Source organism: Sus scrofa, chromosome 18, assembly GCF_000003025.6.
Source record: "Sus scrofa isolate TJ Tabasco breed Duroc chromosome 18, Sscrofa11.1, whole genome shotgun sequence".
Taxonomy (NCBI): Eukaryota; Metazoa; Chordata; class Mammalia; order Artiodactyla; family Suidae; genus Sus; species Sus scrofa.
This window is the reverse complement of record NC_010460.4, coordinates 5,471,803-5,492,995: the sequence shown is the minus strand read 5'-3', so window position 1 is coordinate 5,492,995 and position 21,193 is coordinate 5,471,803. Positions and strand designations below refer to the sequence as shown.

The window sequence follows — 21,193 nt, the reverse complement described above, 5'->3', positions numbered from 1 at the left end:
AGGGCAGAGGAAGGATGGGGACAGCGTCACGTGCAAGTCAATGTGAGGGCTCAGAGGAGGGGACGTCGCTCCTTTGGCTGGTGACGTTCAGGACCCTTCTTCTCTTGCCGCGGGTTCCCTGCAGGCCACGGAGGCTCACAGAACTCAGTGCCAGGGGCCCATCCATCATGGGACAGCTGTGCCCAAGGGCATCCTATCAGCAGCTGCAGGGTCCAAGCCCTCAGACTCGTGTGTCTACAGTCAGCCTGTGACAACGGTTGGAGGTCGACCACCCTTGTCCCTTGCGTGCATGTCCTCAGGGTCCACATTGCCTCCTGGCACCATCCTGCGGTAGGGCACAGGGGTTGGGTGTGGGGACTCAGGTGCCAGATGGCGCAGGCTCAGGAGTCTGGCCTCTGCTGCAAAGCCTTTCCCACCTGGAGGATGGAGACAGAGCATCACCTCACGCATGGGGCTCGGGTCTGCTCCCGCACCCTGTGCAGGGGGCGTGTTGGCTCCGCGAACATTGGCTGCTTCTACAAGGCTCCATTCCTCTCCCTCTCCCTGCGAGGCTGAGCTGGAGAATCACGGGGGCCAGAGGCCACGTCGATGGAGCAACGGAGGGCAGACAGGACGGCCTCTTCCACCTTCGACACAGCTCTGACCTTGTCACGGGGCAGGGAGGGAATGGAGCTGGCAGCTCGCTTGGCCTTTCCTCGCTGGATGTGCCTCCCAGGCCCCCTCTTCAGGGATGAGGGCTCGTTTTGGCGGTGGCGGCGGCGGTGCCCAAGGCCACCCCTTGAAGGAAGCACCTCACCCAGGGCCTGGCTGCCCTCATCGGACGCGCGACTGAAGAACCCAGCACAACCCGGATGCGTCGACCAAGGTCTTCATCCGAGTCCTGAGCAGCACCCCCAAAGCACGTCGACACCCTGAGTCTGCTTTGGGGGTGCTTCTCTCCAACTCTGAAATTCTAAATGACCCCCTCCCCTCCCCCTCTCCTTCCCTGCGAGTTCGGAGGGAAGGTGAGACTTAGGGGCCCGGGAGTCCTGCCTCCCCAGTGGTCCTGGACCCCGACAACCGCCCAACACCACTGCTGCTGGGTGACGGAGGTGATGTCGTAACTTGCTTTGGCCATTTCTGGGCATCCTGTGACTTGAGAGTTTTCTAATGGTGAGATGGCTTTAGTTTGACCTTCAAAAGCCAAAGCCACCTCCGCAGAACCCAGGCAGGTGTTTAGGGAGTGCCTGATGCACAGGACACCTCTGGCACTTTGAGGAAAGACTAATGGAAGAGAAATGCCGCCCAAGGGGTCCGGGGGTGGAAGGGGGCCCAGTCTCCCTCTCTCCAGAGGACCTCTCTTCCTGCAAGAATGAGGCACGAAGGGCAGGTCCAGCCTGACCCTGGCCCCCCTCAGTCCAGGGGAGTGTGCAGAAGCCCTCAGACCACAGGCAGCTCAGAGAACCAGCATCCTCCGAGGAGGGACTGGACACTGGCCGGCATCTCTTCCATCCGTCACAGAACAGATTCAGGAAGGGCAGGCCCCTGAGGCTTCCAGCAGGGCGGTGACACCAGGCTGGGGCGGTGTCACCGCACCACCTGGGGATGTATTTCCCACTGGTACCAAGGAATGGTTCCCTTGGGACCCAGCCACGGGCAAGTCCTGAGCAGCACTGGGCGGGGACACAGGATGCCACCCCCAGCGAGACTGTGGTTCTCTGAAGAAGACAAGGCGGCAGTAATCAATCGCGATCTTGACCTTGAAGGAGAAGCCAGGCCCTTCTCTGGGATTTTCACCCACGCACGAAAGGAAGCTGCTGGAGTCAGCTGGCAGGGCGAGGTCTGGGGACAGAGGAAGCAGGTCACCCCTGGGGCTGGGGGGTGGGGGTGCAGCTTCAAGCCCAGAGGGGCTGCCAGCCCGGAGCTGTCCTTGCTCCGTCAGAAGCTGAGGGCTTGTGACCCCCTGAGCTTTTCTTCTCCGCTTGCTCAACCACTAAGCAGCTGAGTGGACTCATCTTCCCAAACCCACATCCCCGCCCATTCAGGGACCGTGCTGGGCAGTGTTGCTGCGAAGATCTGTGAAAGCCACCCGCCTCCTGCTCGTAGACTCCTTCCCAGGATTGTGGGGAAAAGATGCCATCTGGTGAAGGAACCCTATTTCCTTGGGGTCTGCAGGAAATCCTCCCAGCCTTCCAAAGTGACACCGTCTGGACACGCTTCCCTTCAGCCAAGGACCATGCTAGTGCAGCAGGACTACACCTACCTGGTCCAGGGCTCAGCATGACGAATGATGTGTCCTTAACAGTCACCTGTGACAGGAGGCGGGACGCTGAGCTCAGGGAAGCTGGGGGATGTGGGATTGGGCCCGGAACACCCCTTCTGCCATGCAGTCCAAGGCCTCCAGCCCCGCCTGCCAGGGCAGTGGGCTGGGAAGGACGGGAGGCCAGTGGGCACCTGCAGCGTCCAGGTGTCACAAAATCATGGGAGGCTCTCCGGGGTTGGAGGAAGCACCCTTCCAGCTCCTACTGAGGCTCCATCTCCCCATCAGATGCTTTCAGCCCCCTAAATAAGAACTCCTAATTAGCAACGATGAGACAGGAAGACAGGCAGCAGGGAGAAGACACTGCCGGCAGCTCTCAGTAGAAGCCTGAGGAGCCAGGAAGGCAAAAACGCTGCTGAAAAGGGTCTCATCTTCGTTCTTGGAGACACAGATCACCTGGACTCGCTGAAACACACTTTAGTCCTCCTGTACCACCCCCAGTGTCTCCGCTAGGCTCGTCTGTCCCCAGCCTTCCTGCCCTCGCCCGCTCTGTCTCCTTTTTTTAAATTTGTTTTTCTTCTTAGGGCTGCAGGTGCAGCATATGGAGGTTCCCAGGATAGGGGTCCCATCGGAGCTGCCCCTGCCAGCCTACACCACAGCCACAGCAACTTGGGATCTGAACCACGTCTGCAACCTACACCACAGCTCATGGCAACACCAGATCCTTAACCCACTGAGCGAGGCCAGGGATCGAACCCGCAACCTCATGGATACTAGTCGGGTTCGTTACCACTAAGCCACGATGGGAAGTCCCTCCATCTCCTTCTGAAGTGTGTTTAAGCCCACCTCCGAGCTGGTGGGGGCTCAGAAACACACTCTCCCTGAGAGAGGCCACAGCGCCCAAGGCCTTGACCATGGAAGATAGCGTTGGTCCCACCTCAACGCCAGGAAGGAGGACACAAAGGCGAGCCCAGCGCAGCCCAGCCCCTGGCCCCACCTGAGGCCTGAGTACCCCCAAAGGTCCCCAAGACTCACTTTCTGGAGTCAAGGTGCAAACTCCTGGGGGGCCAATGAAAGAACGGCAGGTGCGCCAAGGAGATGAAGGCAGACAGACATTAACCCCAGAAGGCCAGCTGCTGATCACCTCCCCCTAGGCTGTCGCATTCCAACCCAGGGGAGTCCGGCTCCAAGCCACTGAACTCTCCCGGGGCCCTGCCAAGGGAGGGGGGTGGGGGGGAGAGCCCAGGAGCCCTTGGGTGTGTTCTGCTCCCAGGTAGAGGCTGTCCTCACCCCCACCCCAACTCTCAGCAGCCCCTCCGGAGACTTGGCCTTCAAGTTCCTGGCAAAGGCCCTTTCCAGCCACAGTCAGCTGAGCGCTCAAGCCCTGCACCCCCTGGGCTCCCTCTGGCTTTCACTCTGGGCTCAAGGCTTCGGCCCCCTGGACCATCTCGCTGTAAGGAAAGATGACGGACGACGCAAATTCGTAAATGTATTTAGTTACAGGGCACAGAGATGAATTTACATTTGAATTTCTAGTTCAAGAACCACTTTCATGGAGAAGAATAAAATTAGGTTACTGAGAAACCTGGGCAGTATGGGGGCACAGCTCCACGCTGAGGGTGGCCTTCCCCACGGGCCCTTTACAAGGAGAAGACACCAGGACTCTGGGGGTGCCCCCTTCCTGCTTTTACCCATGGATCTCATCTCCATCTCCCCACGCCCTATGGGGAAGGTGGGGGCTACGATCCACCTATTTCACAGGTGAGAAAACTGAGGATCGGGAAGCATCAAAGTGCCTGGGAAGACACGGGAGCCATGGCGGGCCAGAACTGCTTGGACCTGGACGCCCAAACTCAGGGCCCTCCACCTCGCCGCCCCCTGCAGAGCAGAGGACACCCTCAGATGCTCACACAAAGGAGTCTGCTCTCCAGGTCCAGCCTGCCTCCGGCCCCGCCCGCGTGGTTCCAGGGTGGTGAGGCCTGGCCTTGTGCCCATCACCCCTCCCTCTCTGCTTGTGCTTGGCATCTTCTGCCAGCGGAGGTGCCAGACTGGCTTCCCATCAAAGGGTTTCGGAGCCGTCTAGAATACCCCCCGGCAGATTTATGATGCTTTTCCTCGTCCGCCGGCCTGAGCAAAAGCCCGAACGACCGTCCCCAGGTCGGAGATGGAGGGAGAAAGCAACGAACACAACACTGTTCCTGAAAGTTGCCCTTTTACTGAACCAACAAGCCCTGGATCCTCTGACACGTTCCTCTGTGGTCCCGGACTCCTGTAAGGTTTGTAAACAACCGATGCAGCCGGCGTTTTCGGAAGTGGTTCAGGGGGTTAACTGAGCCTTTGGATGCTCAAGGCTCGCCCTTTTTGCTTTCCCACCATGCTGCCTGGCTGCTGCATTTCTCCCCATCATTATCAACACCAACGGCCTCACCAAGGTGGTCTCCGGGGTGGGACGGGAAGGGTAGATGTCACAATTCTCAAGGGAACCCGTGGTCCAGCAGAGGAGACAAAAGTCTGCCCCCCCACCCCGCCCCCGTCCCAATCTGGGACAACTCTAAAGGGCCACCCCAGATCCCGGGGGTCAGCTGGGGCCTTTGCTGTGACTGCTCTATGGCCCAGCTTGTCCCTCTGCCCCATCAGTTTTCTTTCCTGCCCCCATCACTGAAGGACCAAAGCCAGAGGCACAGAATCGTGGGCTAAGAATCATTTGTGGGCGAAGGTTCCTTTGGAAAGGCAGATCACCGCTGAACAAGGAATAGAAGCAGGTGTGTCCGTTTGACTTTAAGTCCTGTTTTATCATGGTTGTAAACGCAGTGCCCAGGTGCCAAGCCTTCAGAACCGTGCTCTGAACCCTCCCTGAAAACTGCACCCCCACCTAGGGAAGGAGGGCATGGGTGGAGAGTGGACGGCGGTCCCAGCCTGGAGCCTGCATCTGTGTGGAAAGGGCTCCACCATCGCTCCCCACTGCCCGCAGCCTTGAGTCTGAGCCAGCGAAAGTCACAGCTGCTTTGAAATCGTTTTCTGATCTGACCGAGGGGCAGGTGCCCCTGCGGAGCACCACGCAGGCCAGGCAGGTGGGGCTGGGCTTCCCAGAACCTTTCTCACCTGTGCCACGAACACCCACCTGCCAGAAAGGGCTCTTTCCTTCCCAGCATTCCTCCAGGAGCAAACCCGAGTGCTCCTGCCTGCTTTGCCACTGGCCATCATGCGACCTCTCGAGGCTGCCTCCGCTGTGGGCCACAGCGAGCCACCAGCCCTCTGCTCCGGGGGCCACCACGCACGCTCCAGACCCCTTCCGCACCTGCTAGGGAAGCCTCCAGCTGGGTTCCTCCCTTAACCCAGTCTGGCACTGCTGCCCAGCCTTTCCTTCAGTCTTTGAGCCGAGGATATTCTGTTACCTGTTCTCCAAGGTCATTTCGGAAATCTCAGAATCCACTTAACAAGCAAAGAAGAGTTGTGAAAAGCTACCTCTCTGTTCTCCTGGCACCGGCCCCTCCCCAAGGGCAAGACAGCTCCTCTGAGGCTCTCCCATCCTCAGTGATGAAAGGGGGGGGCTGTCAAACACCAGCCTTAGGAGCCCCAGTTCCATGATCCTTGCTCGCTTCTCTCACCCTTGCCTCCAGCCCCTCGAAGCCCACCCTCCTTGGAATGAAGCAGTTTCCACACAATCGTGGTGCCTGAGCCAGATGTGACTTTAGATTGCAATCCTCTTTTTTTTTTTTTTTTTTTGTCTTTTTGCCTTTTGTAGGGCCGCTCCCACGGCATATGGAGGTTCTCAGGCTAGGGGGTCTAATCGGAGCTGTAGCCGCCGGCCTACGCCACAGCCACAGCAACTCGGGATCCAAGACGTGTCTGCGACCTACACCACAGCTCATGGCAATGCCGGATCCTTAACCCACGGAGCAAGGCCAGGGATCGAACCCACAACCTCATGGTTCCCAGTCGGATTCGTTAACCACTGAGCCACGATGGGAACTCCTTCAATCTTCTTTCATACATAGATAACATAGATTATTACTAGGTGGTAATTAAATGATTCATGATATAATATTACTGAACAATAACATTAATTATATGTCAACCTAAGATCTCAATATATTCATAAGTATGATGAAGTGATGTTTAATTAAAATTATAATCAATATGTTAATTACACAGTAATATGTTAATTATATTACACATATTGTTTCGTTTGGGGTTTTTTGGTCCAATGCATATGTAGTTCCTGGGTCAGGGATCGGATTCAAGCCACAGAGTTGCCCTATGCCACAGCTGCTGCAACGCCAGATCCTTAACCCACTGTGTTGGCCCAGGGGTCAAACCTGCATCCCAGTGCTCCCAAGACACCACCAATCCCATTGTGCCACAGCGGGAACTCCTACGTATGTATGTTGTTGTAATTATTATAATTATATAACATATTGCTATATATTATATATAGCATAACTATGATATAAATAACAATATGAACATGTTGATTATATAATATCAATTATTATGTAATTATTAAATAAAATCAATTATTACATAATCATTAAATATTATATATACTTGAGAAAGGTAAACGTTTGCTGTTTTAAGTCACTGCATTTTGGGTGTCTGGTAGCAAAAATAACCAGCATGGTAACGTGGACCCACAGCTCCCCTGTAGACTCTAAGCCTTGGGAGGGTGGGGGCCATGCCTGTCCTGGTTATAATTCTACCCTCAGCCAGGCACGGGGGCTTGGCACAACAAAGAGCTTTTGGTAAATGTTTGGTAACTCACTAAGAAAAAGCCCTGCAGTTATTTGGCAGAGGACCCAACACAGGATTTCTTTCTTTTTCTTTTTTTTTGGACTTTTGTCTTTTAGGGCCACACCTGTGGCATATGGAGGTTCCCAGGCCAGGGGTCCAATTGGAGCTGTAGCTGTGGGCCCACGCCACAGCCACAGCAACGCAGGATCTGAGCTGCATCTGTGACCTATACCACAGCTCATGGCAATGTTGGATCCTTAACCCACTGAGCAAGGCCAGGGATCGAACCCGCATCCTCCTGGGTGCTAGTCAGGCCCATTAACCGCTGAGCCACAACAGGAACTCCTAGCACAGGATTTCTTAATTGCTGGTTTGGTATTTATTCTAATATTTGGTCATTTAAAAAAAATGAGAGGAGTTCCCGTCGTGGCGCAGTGGTTAATGAATCTGACTAGGAACCATGAGGTTGCGGGTTCGATCCCTGCCCTTGCTCAGTGGGTTAACGATCCGGCGTTGCCGTGAGCTGTGGTGTAGGTTGCAGACGCGGCTTGGATCCCGCGTTGCTGTGGCTCTGGCGTAGGCCAGTGGCTACAGCTCCGATTCGACCCCTAACCTGGGAACCTCCATATGCCGCAGGAGCGGCCCAAAAAATAGCAAAAAAAAAAAAAAAAAAAAAAAAGAGAAAGAACTACAGAATAAGACTCGTGAAATTATAGAAGGCAGATTATTCATTGCTGAGATGAGAAGAGTAAATAATGCCCTTCAATGCCCTTCAATGCCCTTCAAGCAAAGGGAGCAAATGAAGACCTGGTCAACCCCAAAGGCAAAGCCCTGGAAGGCAGCTTGCCAACCCAGACACTTCATCCTCCATGTGCCCATCATGGGGTGGCGTCTGTCCTGCTCAGCAGTCCTGCCTCCCACCCCCGGCTGCCTGAACCATTCAGGGCATCCAAACCCTGGGGCTGGGGCTGGGCTGAGCAGGGACATTAAAAACCCAATTAAACGGAACAGAGCTTTCTTGGCAGGGTGGACTGGAATGACTGTGAGCCTGAACAGCTTCCTCTATGAAAACGATAATCACGCTGATGACAAGAAGAATACTTGCAGAGCTCTTTTGCACATTACGAGAGACAGTGCATATAACAGCACACACCAGGTGCACAGCAAGCGCTCCATCAGCATTAGCTAAGTCTGATGACAACATCTGTCCCAGAGAATATCTGATCATCAACACTAGTTTTTTTTTTTTTTTTTTTTTGGTCCATGTATCTTTTTGGGGCTTCATCTTCCGCATACGGAGGTTCCCAGGCGAAGGGTCGAATCGGAGCTACAGCTGCCGACCTACGCCACAGCCACAGCAACACCAGATCCAAGTTGCATCTGCGACTTACACCACAGCTCACAGCAACACCGGATCCTTAATCTACTGAGTGAGGCCAGGGATTGAACCTGCAACCTTACGGTTCCTAGTCGGGCTTGTTAACCACTGGGCTATGACGGAAACCACACTATTCATCCACACTATTGACCAGCCATAGGCACCATGAGCAAAACCATCCATCGAGAAGCGTCTGAATTGCTCGGAAGAGGAAAGCGCTGGGGGATGCTTGTTACATGCTATCCTACGGACAAGAACGGGGCCGGCGGATGACAGCAGAACCACCACTGTCCCCGCTGTGCTGTGAATGCAGGGCCCCCGGGCTGGCCACAACACAGTGTCACAAGCAGCGTGTATTTAAACCTACAGAACCTCTCCTGCCGTGCTGGAGGCTGAAGCCTGAAAGCGAGGAGGGCCCTCCTTGTCCCTCTGAGCCTCCAGTAGCCCCAGGGCTCCTTGGCTTGTGGCAGCTTCTCTCTAATCTCTGCCTTCGTCTTCACAAGCTCTTCCTTCAGAGTCTCTGAATCCAAATCTCCCTTGTCATAAGGAGGCCGGTCATATTGGATTAGGGGCCCAGCCTGGCCCCATCTTCACTCAGCTGTTCCATCTGCAAAGCCCCTGCGACCAAATGAGGTCATATTCACGGGTACCAGAGGCTAGGGCTTCAACCGAGCTTTAGGGGACACAATTCAGCCCGCAACCCTGTTTGGCTTTATATCCCCAACACCCAGCACAGCACCTGAGAAAGAGACACAGGTGCACTGACTGGTCAACATGTCAAAAATGCCCTTCGAATGATACCCAACTGTAAGCGTGGTCCTAGCAACTTCGCTCCCCATTTCTTTACCAACGGAAACGCTGGTGCCCCAATTCCTGCAACTTCCAGCCCTGGCATGTGCTTCCTCCATCCCCCCAGCTCCAGGAGGGGTCAGTCAGAGGCCACCTGCTCTGGGCTCTGCACAGAGTTCCTGCCAGAACCCCGCAGGAGGCTGGCAGGGCAGCATGGCTCCCACAGCTGGGAACATGTCGGCCTTGTGGAAAAGAGGCTGGACTCCCGGGGTTATCAAGAGCAAACTGGTCTTTGCCGTACACTCATTGGCAACTTCGCTGCCAGGTCAGAGGAGATCAGGACACAGAGGCCCTGGCGCAAGCCCCACAGCCCAGAGGGTATCTGATGGGTTGGTGACAAGGCACGAGCTGGTGGGAAAGGGCTTCCTGTCAACAGGAAGGAAAGGATAGGAAGAGGAAGAAAGGGATGAGTGAGATTTGGGTTAACCATTCCAAGCAGGGCTAACCCGGCCACCCAGGAGAAGCCACCCTCCCCGACAGGGAAGCCCAGATGTTGAACCATCTCCCTGGGGTAGGTGCACCTGCCGGGCAGCAGGGGCGCTCTAAGAATTCCCTGGGGTGAAGCCTCAGTCCCACGGGGCTCCTCTGCCCGCCTTATAGCAAGATCACGGTCAATTGGCCAAGCAGATTAAGGACGGTTTCAACTCGGCTGCTCAGCACTTTTGTCAGCCTTCCTCTGTCCCACAGTTGACAGGCGCTGAGCACATGCTGACCTCTGGTTCCCTGTCCTGGGACATCCAGGGACGGGCTACTTCAGGTCTGAAAAGAAGTGGGAGCCGCAGGCGTTCTCGTGCACTCACACTCGCCGTCTGGGTCAGAGGGACGGGAAAGCTGGGCGGGATTGTAACCCGGCTCTGTGTGTGCGGCTTGTTCGGTGGCCTGAGCAATCCCCATAAAAGTGAGATGGTGCCCAGAGACAGACAGCCAGCAGTGAGTTGGATAGATCAAAACAGGAAAACCAGAAAAGCAGAAGAAGATGGTCAAAAACAGCATCTTTTTTTTTTGTTGTTGGTTTTTTTTTTTTTTTGGCTGCCCAGAGGTATATGGAATTCCCAGGCCAGGGATCAGATCCAAGCCACAGTTTTGACCTGCACCGCAGCTGTGGCAATGCTGGATCCAGCTGGGGGTGCAACCGGCGTCCCAGTGCTCTGATCCCATTGCACCCCAGCAGGAACCCCAAGAAACAGCATCACTGTAGAGCCCATCTGTCTGGATGCAGAAGTTAAGGGACCGAAGTCTGAGCAGGTGAGGAGCCCTTGCTGGGTGTGTAAGACGTGCTTCCAAGTTCTTTAGTCAAACTTTGGTCAAAAGGGAGACCCTCCAGGTCAGCAATGGAATGTGGCTTTGCTGTGTGTTATTGGAGGAGGGCATCAAAGCAAACACACAGGGGAAGAGACCTGAAAGCACTGCGAGCCGGAATAAGTATAGGACACGTGGAAAGACGCAATACTTAACTCGCACTACATCCGGCTGCTGCTGCTGCTTCTCTAACCTCAGTACCAGAGACGTCCCTTTGGTGCACTAATCATCCAGGATATAAAGGTTGCCTTGATCATTAAATGCAGTGTTCAAAGGCTTACCCAGGATCTTGACTCCTCCACAGAGAGAGGTACTAGGGCAGAGTGGGAACAGAGCTGCAGAGGCTGGACGTGGACAAAGTGTCGACCAGCCATGGAATGGGGAACATGCTTGGTCTTCGCTGGGCCCTCTGTAAAGTGGGGACAAGAGGAAGAGACAGGGGACCCAGCCCGAGTGTGCACCCTGTGTTGCTGGACAGGCAGTTCTGCAAATACATGTGTTTTGTGGGTGTTCTGCTTAGATCACTATGAGCTAAGTGCTGGACTGTGCTGAACTGGCATCCAGCCAATGTGCAATGTCTATGCTGCAGAAAGCCTGCACTCCAGTCAGCTGTGCACAAAGCCTGCAAGCTGCGAGCCATCCCCGGGCCTTGTTATACACCCTGGAGCCACAGGACAGGTCCAGGGCTCCAGCACCCAGTAGCTTGACTCCTGAAGGTCCCAGTGTGACACGCTGGGCCATCTTAGAGCCTGTGCTCAGGGCTGCAGCAAACCACTGGAAGGGTAACTCAAGAACCACGACAGTGAGGCCTAGCAGGCTGGCCCACCTGAGGCTGCTCACTCAGGTGAGCAGGCTGGGGGCTGGCTGACCTGGGCTCTATTTGGGAGCCAGAAACATTCTGTCTGTTCAACAGCCAGCAGCCAAGGATCTCTCGTCTCGATGACAGCTGGCAAAGTGTAGATGACAGCCCGATGGACAGACGGATAGATGGAGAGAGACACGGATGCACAGAAAGGTAGATGGACAGATTGGTGGATGATTCTTTCGAATAATCACGGGGCAGAGGAGCGGATCAGCATTACACTGAGGAAGCTGGAAACCAGCTGCTTTTAAACGCCTGTAGGCGTGAGTCACCTGCAGAACTTATCAGAAGAACCATGGGTCCACTCCCCCAAGATTCTGATTCAGCGGCTCCGGGCTAAGGCCCGGGATTTTCGACAAACACTGGGTGATTCTACTTAAGCTGGTCTAGGAACCACACTTTGAAAAACACTGCCCTAAAGCCTAACCCCAACAAATCTTGCTCAGGGAAGTACAAACTGACCAAGGTCAAGGCCAAGGTCAAAACTGGCACCCCTGCTGGACCGCACGGCACCTTTCCCTTCACCGAGGCTTCAACCCAGGGTGTTTCGATGGTGTGACGGGCAGTGAGCAGTTCCAGGGGCAGAAAGGCAGTGCCCATTCCCGCCTGCGCCCAGGCAATACCCCTTCCTTTCCTCGCTGCCTGAGCAAAGTAGATCTGGCTGGATGGAGGCTACTGGTCATAGGCCCCTTGCCAAGGCCAAGGGCACTGGGCTTCAGGCAGCACAAGGCCTTGCTCCAGAGACACCACATCCCTAGCGAAAGGCCCAAGCTGAGTTGAAGGCCCAACCTTCTGGGACCCGCCAGCTGCTCTTGGCTCTATTTTTAGGCTGTCTCCAGTGACTGTGAAGGATTTCTGGAGCACCTCTCCCAGGAGGCTCGGGAACATGTGCATTCTATCAGCGGCAAATACGGGGCCACTGCCTGGAATCGGGTCCAGCCTCCTCCAGACCTGCCTCGGTGGCCCCACGGGCTCCTTGTGGGTCCTTCTTTCCAGAGCCCTCCCTGCAGCCTTGGCCTCCCACTTGTGACCAGTTCCAAAGATACACAACATGCTCAAAGACCCAGGCAGCGGTCATCAACTAATATGTCTGAGATACGTAAAAGTTCAGCATCCACAGGGAAGAACACGCTTGCTCCCAGCAGCAGCTTCCCTGGCAAAGTTCTGGCAGATGGCCATGCAAGCCAGGCTTCTAATGAGCTATTTTCTGAAAGCATTCCCACCACTTTCATTATTAACCCCTGCTTTACATCAGGAATGAAGGAGACTCGGGGAACAGAACCAAGGCAAGGTGCCAACTCACCACGACGGAACACGATGCCCCTCTTGCTGGGGTTTTTTGTTTGTTTTTGTTCTTTTAGGGCTGCACTTGCGGCATATGGACGTTCCTAGGCTAGGGGTCCAGTCGGAGCTGTAGCTGCTGGCCTACACCACAGCCACAAAACCACAGGATCTGAGCCGCATCTGTGACCTACATCACAGCTCATGGCAACGCAGGATCCTTAACCCACTGAGCGAGGCCACGTCCTCACGGATCCTAGTTGGATTCGTTATCACTGAGCCATGACAGGAACTCCCATCTTGCTATTTTTAAAGGCCCAGCACAAACTCCAAAGGAATCTGCACCCAGGCTTCCCTCTTCCTCTCCTCTCTCTCCTTCCCTTTCCCTGGACGAGATCCCAGAGGGCTTCCCACAGAGGCGATCCGAACCGAGGCAAACATCAAGCAAGGCCACATCCTCCAGGAGGCCCAAGGGCCATTCTCCCTTCAAGAGAATTCAATTAATAAATGCCTTTAGTGAGTAACTCTGGGTCTCCCTTCCCCGCTGTCACCCAAGCCCCTAGTGCAGCCCCTAAAATTGATGCCTTCTCTTCTGGAATCTCAGGGCACAGCCGGCGCCACGGGTAGGAAGGCAAGGTGAAGCTGGTTAATCGGAGCCTGGGAGGAAAGTCTTCCATGATGCACCCCAACATCCTTGGCCCTGGTTCTGTTTATGCACCAGACATGGGGTGGAGACTGAGTCCAACCGGGTCCCCAAAAGGGACACCATCCAATTCAGTAAAAAGACAAGCTGCTTGGACACTAGAGGTGCCAAGAAGCCTCATCCCTGAGTGCCACTGGATGCTACCCAATGATCCCACCCACGAGACCGCCACGTCTGCCTCAGAATCAAGAATGTCCTGGGAAATGGCTGCTCTCTGCCCAAATCCACCACGGCTGCGGCTGACGCACCATCTTCCCCCAAGATCCGGCCCCTTACACCGAACATCTTGCAACCATAAGGTCAACGCAATTGCCGTCTCCCTTGCCATTGACCAGACAGCAAGGCTCTCCCATCTCTCATCTTGCTTCATTTGTTTTCTCTTATCAAGACTGTAGCTCAACCCCTCAAACCCTTCTCTCTGGGTATTTATCATAGCATTTGATCGGTTTCCTTGACACCAGCCCCTCTTTCTAGGAACCCCCTCTGCACGCTGCAACCAGGCTAGTTCTCCCAAAGCGTTGCCTGCCGTAACCTTTAATTGCTACTTGGTTTATTTATTTATTCATTTTTATGATGGGACCTGTGACATAGGGAAGGTCCCAGGCCAGGGACTGAATCCGAGACGAAGCTGTGACTGACAGCTGTGGCAATGCCAGATCCTTTAAGCCACTGCGCCGGGCCGGGGATCAAACCCACGCCTCTGCAGTGGCCTGAGCTGCTGCAATCAGATTCTTAACCCACTGCGCCACAGCAGGGATTCCTGCTCCCTAGTTTAGATTCCTGCCCCAACAATGACTTAGGTTTAGGAGTTTATCTCTTCCAGCCCAGCCTGCACTCGGGCTGAGCCAACTGCCGCTACTCAGGAGGTTGCCTTCAGGAGAGAGAAAGAGGCAGTGGGAAGCTGTGGGGAGGAGCGGAGCTGTCCAGCAAGGCTGTGGTGCACTCTGGATGGGCTCAGGTCACACCAGGCATCTGAGGCAGCGTCTCAGTGGCATCAGGGGTCAGTCCTCACTCCCCGGGCCTCCCTTCCAGAGAGGGCTATCAGAGATCAGGATGCTCAGGTAACTTGGGATTTCAGATGACGATGGATAATTTTTTTTAGTATAAGTTTATCCCAAATGGTACCTGGGATATTCATATACTAAAAAGGTGTTCACTGTTTCTTTAAAAGTCTAATTTAACTGAACATTTAGTCTCTTGATTTGCTAAATCATGCACTCCAACCTCAAGCTTCTCCTTAATCTGGCCTCAATCCATTTCTGAGCAGCCTGATTCTCAAAGCCACGAATGATTCTCTCCACGAAGAGGGGCTTTTCATGGTACCTGGAAGCAGCCCTCCAAACAAATCCGTGACTCCATGCAGCGCTCAAGCTGGTGCCCTGGCAGGGTAACCCCCGACATGCCCCTAACATGCATCTGTCCTGCTGGCCACCTCTGCGTCTGATGTTTCTCTGAACACGCCAGGGCACCGGCCTCTCTCTGCTCTGGAAGCAGGTGCATCTGCACCGGTCATCCTGGGCCCCTGGCCATCTGCTAACAGCTGTCTGGAGGCCCTATGTCCCCAGCTAGAGTGTCACTCTCACCTAGTCCAGCACAAGGATCAACAGGTAAAATTCCTAGCTGGTTAGTGGAAAAACGTCTGGGTCCCCAAGCAAAGGCGAGCCCTGCCAGGGTAGAGACAGAGCCCCTCTCCTTCCCCCATCCCCGGATCTCACCATCAACCAGCGCTGCCCACGGGTCCTGGCATAAGTGAGCGAACAGTACTTTCTGTAAGGGCTGAATCATGCCAAGCAGGCGGTCTCAAGCAGCCCCGGTCATCCCTCGCAGCAGGAAGGCTGGTCAGAGCATTCAACTCTATCGTGGCTATTCCAGTTTCACAGCCTGGCCTCTCGGTCCTTCTTCGCGTTCTGGATCTAGTCCTCTAGCCCCACGCACTCCCCGTGGAACACGCCCCACACGCATGCGCCCGTGGGGACCGCCCTCACCAATCAACCTGATTACAATCTGGCCAGGACCGCAGAAACTGTTGTTTTCTTTTCTCTCTTCGCTTCGGTGCCCTGATGTAGATATAAGAGTCATACATGCACACAACACTTTGCATTAGTAAGAGCTTTCCCATGAATTCTTTTATTCCAACATCTCAGAAAGGTAGGCAAAGCCGAATTATTATTTGTCGACAAACAAGAGAAGCTGAGCGGTTAAATGGCTCGCCAAAGTGGCGACTGCAGAAGGGAGGTGTGTGGCACCAGTGCCTAACTGTTCATTTACGAATGAGCTTTAAAACGTCACAGATTAGCAACGTAAACAGGAATAACTCATTTTCAAAAAGAATGTTTATTCAGAGAAATGCTTATTTCTGCATATTTGGGTCATCACCTTGGTGGGGGTCCAGTCACCTGCTCCCTGAGCTTGCCCCTGCCAGGGAGGGCTGGCCACCTTCCCAACTTCTGGGTGCTCCCCAAAGTACCCATCAGAAGTCTGGGGCTCTGCTGGGAACTCTACCCTTCCTGGCAAGGATTATGCACACATGGCCTGGGAAGGAGGAGCTGGGTCAACAAACACGAACGAAGTGCCTAAGAGGGTTCACAGCAGAAAGTGGGAAAGTGTTCCGGAGCCAGTCCCCCACCCTGGGTCCGCCCGCTGCTGTCGGAGGGTGGGACGCGTGGCACACTTCCACCTGGTGCCCAGGACCCGTGATCAATAGAGGACAAAATTAGGTTCTCCACGGAGCTTTCGTGTGTGTGTGTGTGTGTGTGTGTGCACGCGCGCGCGCGCTGGGGGTGTGACCTGGTTAGGTGTTTCCCCAGGGCTGCGCAGCGAGCACCCCAGCACCGGAAGGCGAGGAAAGGTTGGGGGCTGCCGGCTGGCAAGGCGCAGGATGGGCATACGCGACCCTGCCCGCCTCTCCCTCCAGCTGGACAAAGTCAAGCTGCACGCAGACCAACAGATCGATGTCGCCAAAGTCCGGGCCGGGCTGCCCGCATGGCCAGGGCTGCAGTTCGTGAAGGCCCTGTACACCTTAGGGAGCCCCGAGCCCCCAAATGCCTGAAATGTACTCCCAGGGTCAAGCAAAGGGATTCGCTGCAGAGGGGCCTCCCGCTCCGGGCGGAGAGACACGGGAGGGAAACTGGGGGGGGGGCTCCATTTGAGGGCGCGGCTACACAGCCACCGCCCCCACCGCCCATGTCCCCACCCACTGCCCCCCTCCCCCTGTCCCTGGCTGCAGCGCGCGACTCCACCTCCCCTCCCCGGAGCGCAGTCCACACCGTCCTTTTTCAACAAAACAACACTGCACCGCCCCACCCCCCGCACCCGTACCCGGCGGGACCGCGGGCAACGCCCAGCCCGCCACCGGCCGCGCCCCCCGCCCTGCGCCCCGCGGCCCCCGCCCCCACTCCGGCCGTAGACAGTCGCCGAGCCCTCTAGGCACGCGGGTGGGGGAGAGATGGAGCCCCGGCACGGCGGCCCAGCGCCTCCACCCTTCCCCTAGCCGCCCCAAGTGACAGGAGGGGCACGCACAGCGCGCGCGGGCGGCGCATTAACCGCTTCCGCGCTGGGTCGGCGGCGACGCGAGGGTGGGGAGCAGGGGACTTTGGGGCTGGGACTCACCGGAATGTGCACTCGCAGCGAACGCCTCTTCTGGCTGGTATTTTTCTTGCTGCTGCTCCCGCCGCCGGGGCTGGAAACATCTTTCTTCTTCTTGGTGTCCATGGCCGCGCTTCCCATAACTTTAACCAGAAGTTAATTCCGGGTGACTCGTTGCTGAAATTCAGTCCTCTCCTTCCCAGCCTGGCTCCTGCCGTCGCCCTCGAGCCACGCGCTCTGTATCACTGCTCTTCCACCCTGAAGACACCGCGTGGGGACTTCCGCGGGAAGGGAAGGTGGTGCAGGTATCTCGGGCCGCCGCCACGCAGCGGGGGTGGCTATCGGCGGGAGCGCTGAGTTCACGTGTCCTCTTCCTCCTACGAGCTCATCGGATGCAAAATCAAAGCCAAAGGCTGTCCTGGTTCTGGGCTCTCGCCGGGTTACGCGTGGCGGAGGTCTCCCGCTGGGTGACAAAGTTTTCTTCCTTTTGCAAAGCGAAGCAACATTTTCCACCCTTTCGGCTCCTCCCACCGATTCCCAGAGGTGCTCTCAAAGGCAGGTGCAATTTAAAAACGGTAATCTGGAAAGCAGCCCTCCTCTGCCTGTGCCTGGCTGGAAAATCTGGCGAAGAGTGAGATGGTTTGTATATTCATATAATCCTCGGCCGCAGAATAAACCAGCCCCAGCCTGGAACTAGGTCCGTCCTCCTTTCTGGGCGAGAGGGAGGGAGGGAGGAGGGGAAGAGGAGGTGCAAACGCCAATACTCCTCGCAATTGGGCTCCCGCGCCGCCGCGAGCCGGAGTTCTGGAGGCCGCCCAGCTGGTCTGAGGGCGCGCGGGAGCCCCGTGGGGAGCCGAAGACAGGCGCCCGCTCTGTCCCCCCGCCGCGCCGCGGCCCCGGGGCCTGAGCGGTCAGAGAAGGGCCTGGCCTGGCACCGACGTAGGCTGGCGGAGCGCGGGGCGGTGGACGGCGGCGTGCATCGAACAGGAAGTGCACAGCCGGCCGCGCCGCTCTCCCGCTCCCCCCGCCGCCCCCGGGCCGCTGCGCGCCGTCGCCTGCCCCGCGGGCCGGGGCTCCCCTCCCTTGCGGCCGCGGCGGCGCGGGACTGGCTCGGAGGTGGTTGGGCCCCATCTGGTCCCCGGGTGTCTGTTTCTGCCTCACCCCCTGAAACACGCACGCGCGCACTGTGCTCCGCAGACCCCGCAGCGGCGGAAGCGCGGGTCTCGGCGGGATGAGCGCTGACCCGCGCGTGCTTCTCGGAAAACCTTGGCCCCCGGGGGCCCGCCCCGCCGGCGCGCGGACTTGAATGCGTGCTGGGAGCGGTCCGTGTCGCCGGCGGAGTGCGGGTTTTAACCCCACCGCCCCGTACCCCTCCCCGGCCGGCTTTTTTCACCAAGGGATCCGCGTTAAGCGCCGGGCGCGGAGTCAGCAACCCGCGCCGCCACGGGAAACACGGAGTTTCTAAGACTGAGAACCAAGTGGTGGGGGAGGGGCTGGAAACCCCGGGCGAGCCCCCACGTGCTGCCACCCGCTTAGCCGCCGAGTTGCCGGGGCCCCGCGGGGCGAGGCACCTCCCCGAGCCCAGGGCCCGTGGGGCGTTCTCCGGTGTCGCTGTGGCCTCCTTGGGCGGGTCCCAGGATGGGGCAACCCTGGCCCCCGGCTGGAAATCAAGGTGAGTGCTCTGTCGGGAGTCGCCTCCCTTCCTCCTCTAGGTTCTGAGGATAGGGTGACCCCCCCAAATCACTTGGGCGCCCTGAATGCTGATGTCAGCTCTGCTGCTGCCCATAATCAGTGATGCGGGGTGGCCACCCGAGAAAGAACGGGACACAGGTCGCTTTGGGAACGCCATGGGGGCGGTGAGAGGCTGGTCTTTGCCCCGGTCCAGTTGCGGGGATTCTCGAGTTCTCTCCTCCCGGGAGGAGGGGTGAGCCCCCTTCTGGCACGCTCCTTAGGCAGTGCCCCCTCCCAGCCAGAAGGAACCCTGGCTCAGCCATCATTCAGGTTTCCCTTTCTCACCGAGTCCCATCCGCTTGTGTACAGTTCCCTACAGTCTGGGTGGTGCCGTGGTTCAGAAGTCGGGGGGCGGGGGGGTTCTGGTGGGTTTGTCTTCCTTCTCCTCCCGGCTCCCCAGTCCACAGTGGAGCCAAACCGAAGCCCCTCCTTGTCCTGGAGCAGTGCTTTCTGGACTGAAAGTTGCGATGCTCTGGAGGAGCACACACAGGTGTGGAATTTCTCGCCTTGACCTTTTTCTGAATGGCTGCCTGCATTTCAGACTTCAGGGCAACCCCATTATTGCAGGAAATGCTGGAAACACTGGTTAGAGGTGGGGAAGAGTGGCTCTTCAGTCTATGTGATGGGGTTTAAAGGCCACCCTTTCCCACCCAAAGTGACTCTCCACTGTCATTTACATTTCATCTTTTCCGCTTAATATTTTAATCCTGTCACAATGATAATTTGCCAAAGCATGCAAATCACTCCATTTGCTGACAACTGCTTTGGGAAGGAGAGACAGAGAACTAGGAGGGGAAGTCAGGAGAGCCACGGGGAGGGCCCTCCTGGGACGGATTCAAAATGAGGAAGCCACTGTGTTATTTCTCATACTGGATTTCCTGAGGCCTGTCACGGTTCATGGGCCCTGTCTAGTGATGCTTAGAATATGTCCTTTGCCTGTTGATTTCAGAAAATATGCCTGATCATTCATTAATAGCATTCATTTGCTCTCTGAGTTTGAGTGCAGGCTTTACTGCCTGGGAATCCTAAATTAAAACATGTGACCATATTGCTTGCATTTTAAGAGTCCCTCTTCTGTTTGGTTTGGGTTTGGGTTGTGGTTGTTTTATTTATTTATTTATTTATTTATTTTGGCTCCCCATTTTTTTTTCTGAAATCTGGGTATTTCTTATAGATGATGTCAGAAGCAGCTCAGCAGCTATTTTTTTTTCCTTCTGAAAGATGTTAATGAATGGATCATATATCTTCCCATCAGTGGCATCTTAGAATGGAGGGCCATAGTGATTGTTTTGTATTGGGGTGCCCTTGAAACCCCATCTGTCCTTCACCTTGCTGCACGGTTATTTTAGCCAGTAGCTAAAAGTGGCACGCCCAGACCACAGGACTGTGTAATGAACGCTGATATTTCTTGTTTTTCGATGCCCTGATCTATGTATGACCCCTTCTGCAAAATTAATGCAATAGAATATTTGCTGAACAGAACAGAAAAATGTTAAAGGCAGTGTGACTGATTTTGCCTTTGGCCTCAAGCTCCAGTATTACTAAGCGAGCACTGTTACTGATCCTGTTTTATGTCAAGCTCTGATTTTTTTTTTTTTTCGGTATGAAGTTTACATATATAATTTTTTTCTAAAAAAATCAAGCATATGATCCTCTTATTGGGCCTCAAATATTTATGTGGTCGTCAGCATTTTCGAATGTCCTGGCAGTTGGGAAAGGAATACATCATTAATTCTGGTCAGTGAGTGAGTAGAATCAGTACCGTTACTTCTGGGTCAAGCAATGAAGAGTAAGATATCACCCCCATTTTCCTTTTTCCCTCCTGCTATCATCTTGAAGGTCATGTGTTCCCACCCAGTAAAATGGAGGCGGGCAACTCACCTTGCATTAGACTTGACTGAATTGGGTTAAACCACTGAGATGCTGATAATTACTTATTAGAACATAGCCTTGCCTATAAAAAAACATTGCATTGAAACATTATCTTGATGACTGAGTTTGGGACACCCCCTTAAATGTCACACCTCCTTCGCCTCACCCTCGGGTGGCCCTGTCCGTCTTCTGATTGATGGAAGCATAAGTAGAGATTGGCCAGGGCCCTGGGCTGTCATGAGAACCAGCTTTCAGGAGGTTCCAGGAGGACCAGCTGAGGCCTCTCCCAGCCCTGCCACTGATCTGCTGAGGCCATGATCGAGGCACTGTGTTTCACCCTCCGTAAGAGGAGCAGGGGTGGCCTTTCAAAGATTTCTACCGTCTCTTTAACAGGTGCTCGTATTTTGTCCTGATTGTAGGTCCTTGTTAATTTGATTGCTCCAGAAAGCCCTTCTTTATTGAACTTTTCAAAAATATCATTGCACGATGAATTGACAGTTTAAAACAAACAAAAGGACCCTGGTCCTTCCCCTCAGATGGTTTAAGACAGAGCTTCTTGGGGGAAGGAGATGCATTTAAAACGTGTCCAGCCGAGGCATCATTTGTCTAGGCTGCCAAAGGCGGTAGCGATCTACGGCACCTGCCCTGTGCCATTGGTGGGGT

At 55.4% G+C, this 21,193-nt stretch overlaps 2 protein-coding genes across 11 annotated transcripts in view; one reads left to right on the top strand and one right to left on the bottom strand.

The window, feature by feature from the left end:
- PRKAG2 (protein kinase AMP-activated non-catalytic subunit gamma 2) overlaps nt 1–17,919 on the bottom strand; it is a 269,685-nt gene extending 251,766 nt beyond the window's left edge. The window contains exon 1 of one of the 4 annotated variants that reach the window (XM_021078612.1): nt 16,952–17,919. In XM_021078612.1, coding sequence (XP_020934271.1) covers nt 16,952–17,068 — 117 coding nt within the window. In that variant the 5' untranslated portion in view covers nt 17,069–17,919. The remainder of the gene's footprint in view (nt 1–16,951) is intronic. The other 3 variants (XM_021078611.1, XM_021078616.1, XM_021078613.1) reach the window with 3 other exon arrangements.
- The window catches only part of GALNTL5 (polypeptide N-acetylgalactosaminyltransferase-like 5), a 121,191-nt gene continuing 118,029 nt past the window's right edge, over nt 18,032–21,193 (top strand). For all 7 annotated transcript variants that reach the window (XM_021078622.1, XM_013983534.2, XM_021078626.1 and 4 more), the window contains exon 1: nt 18,032–18,599. The gene's annotated coding sequence lies outside the window, so the exon portion shown is untranslated. The remainder of the gene's footprint in view (nt 18,600–21,193) is intronic.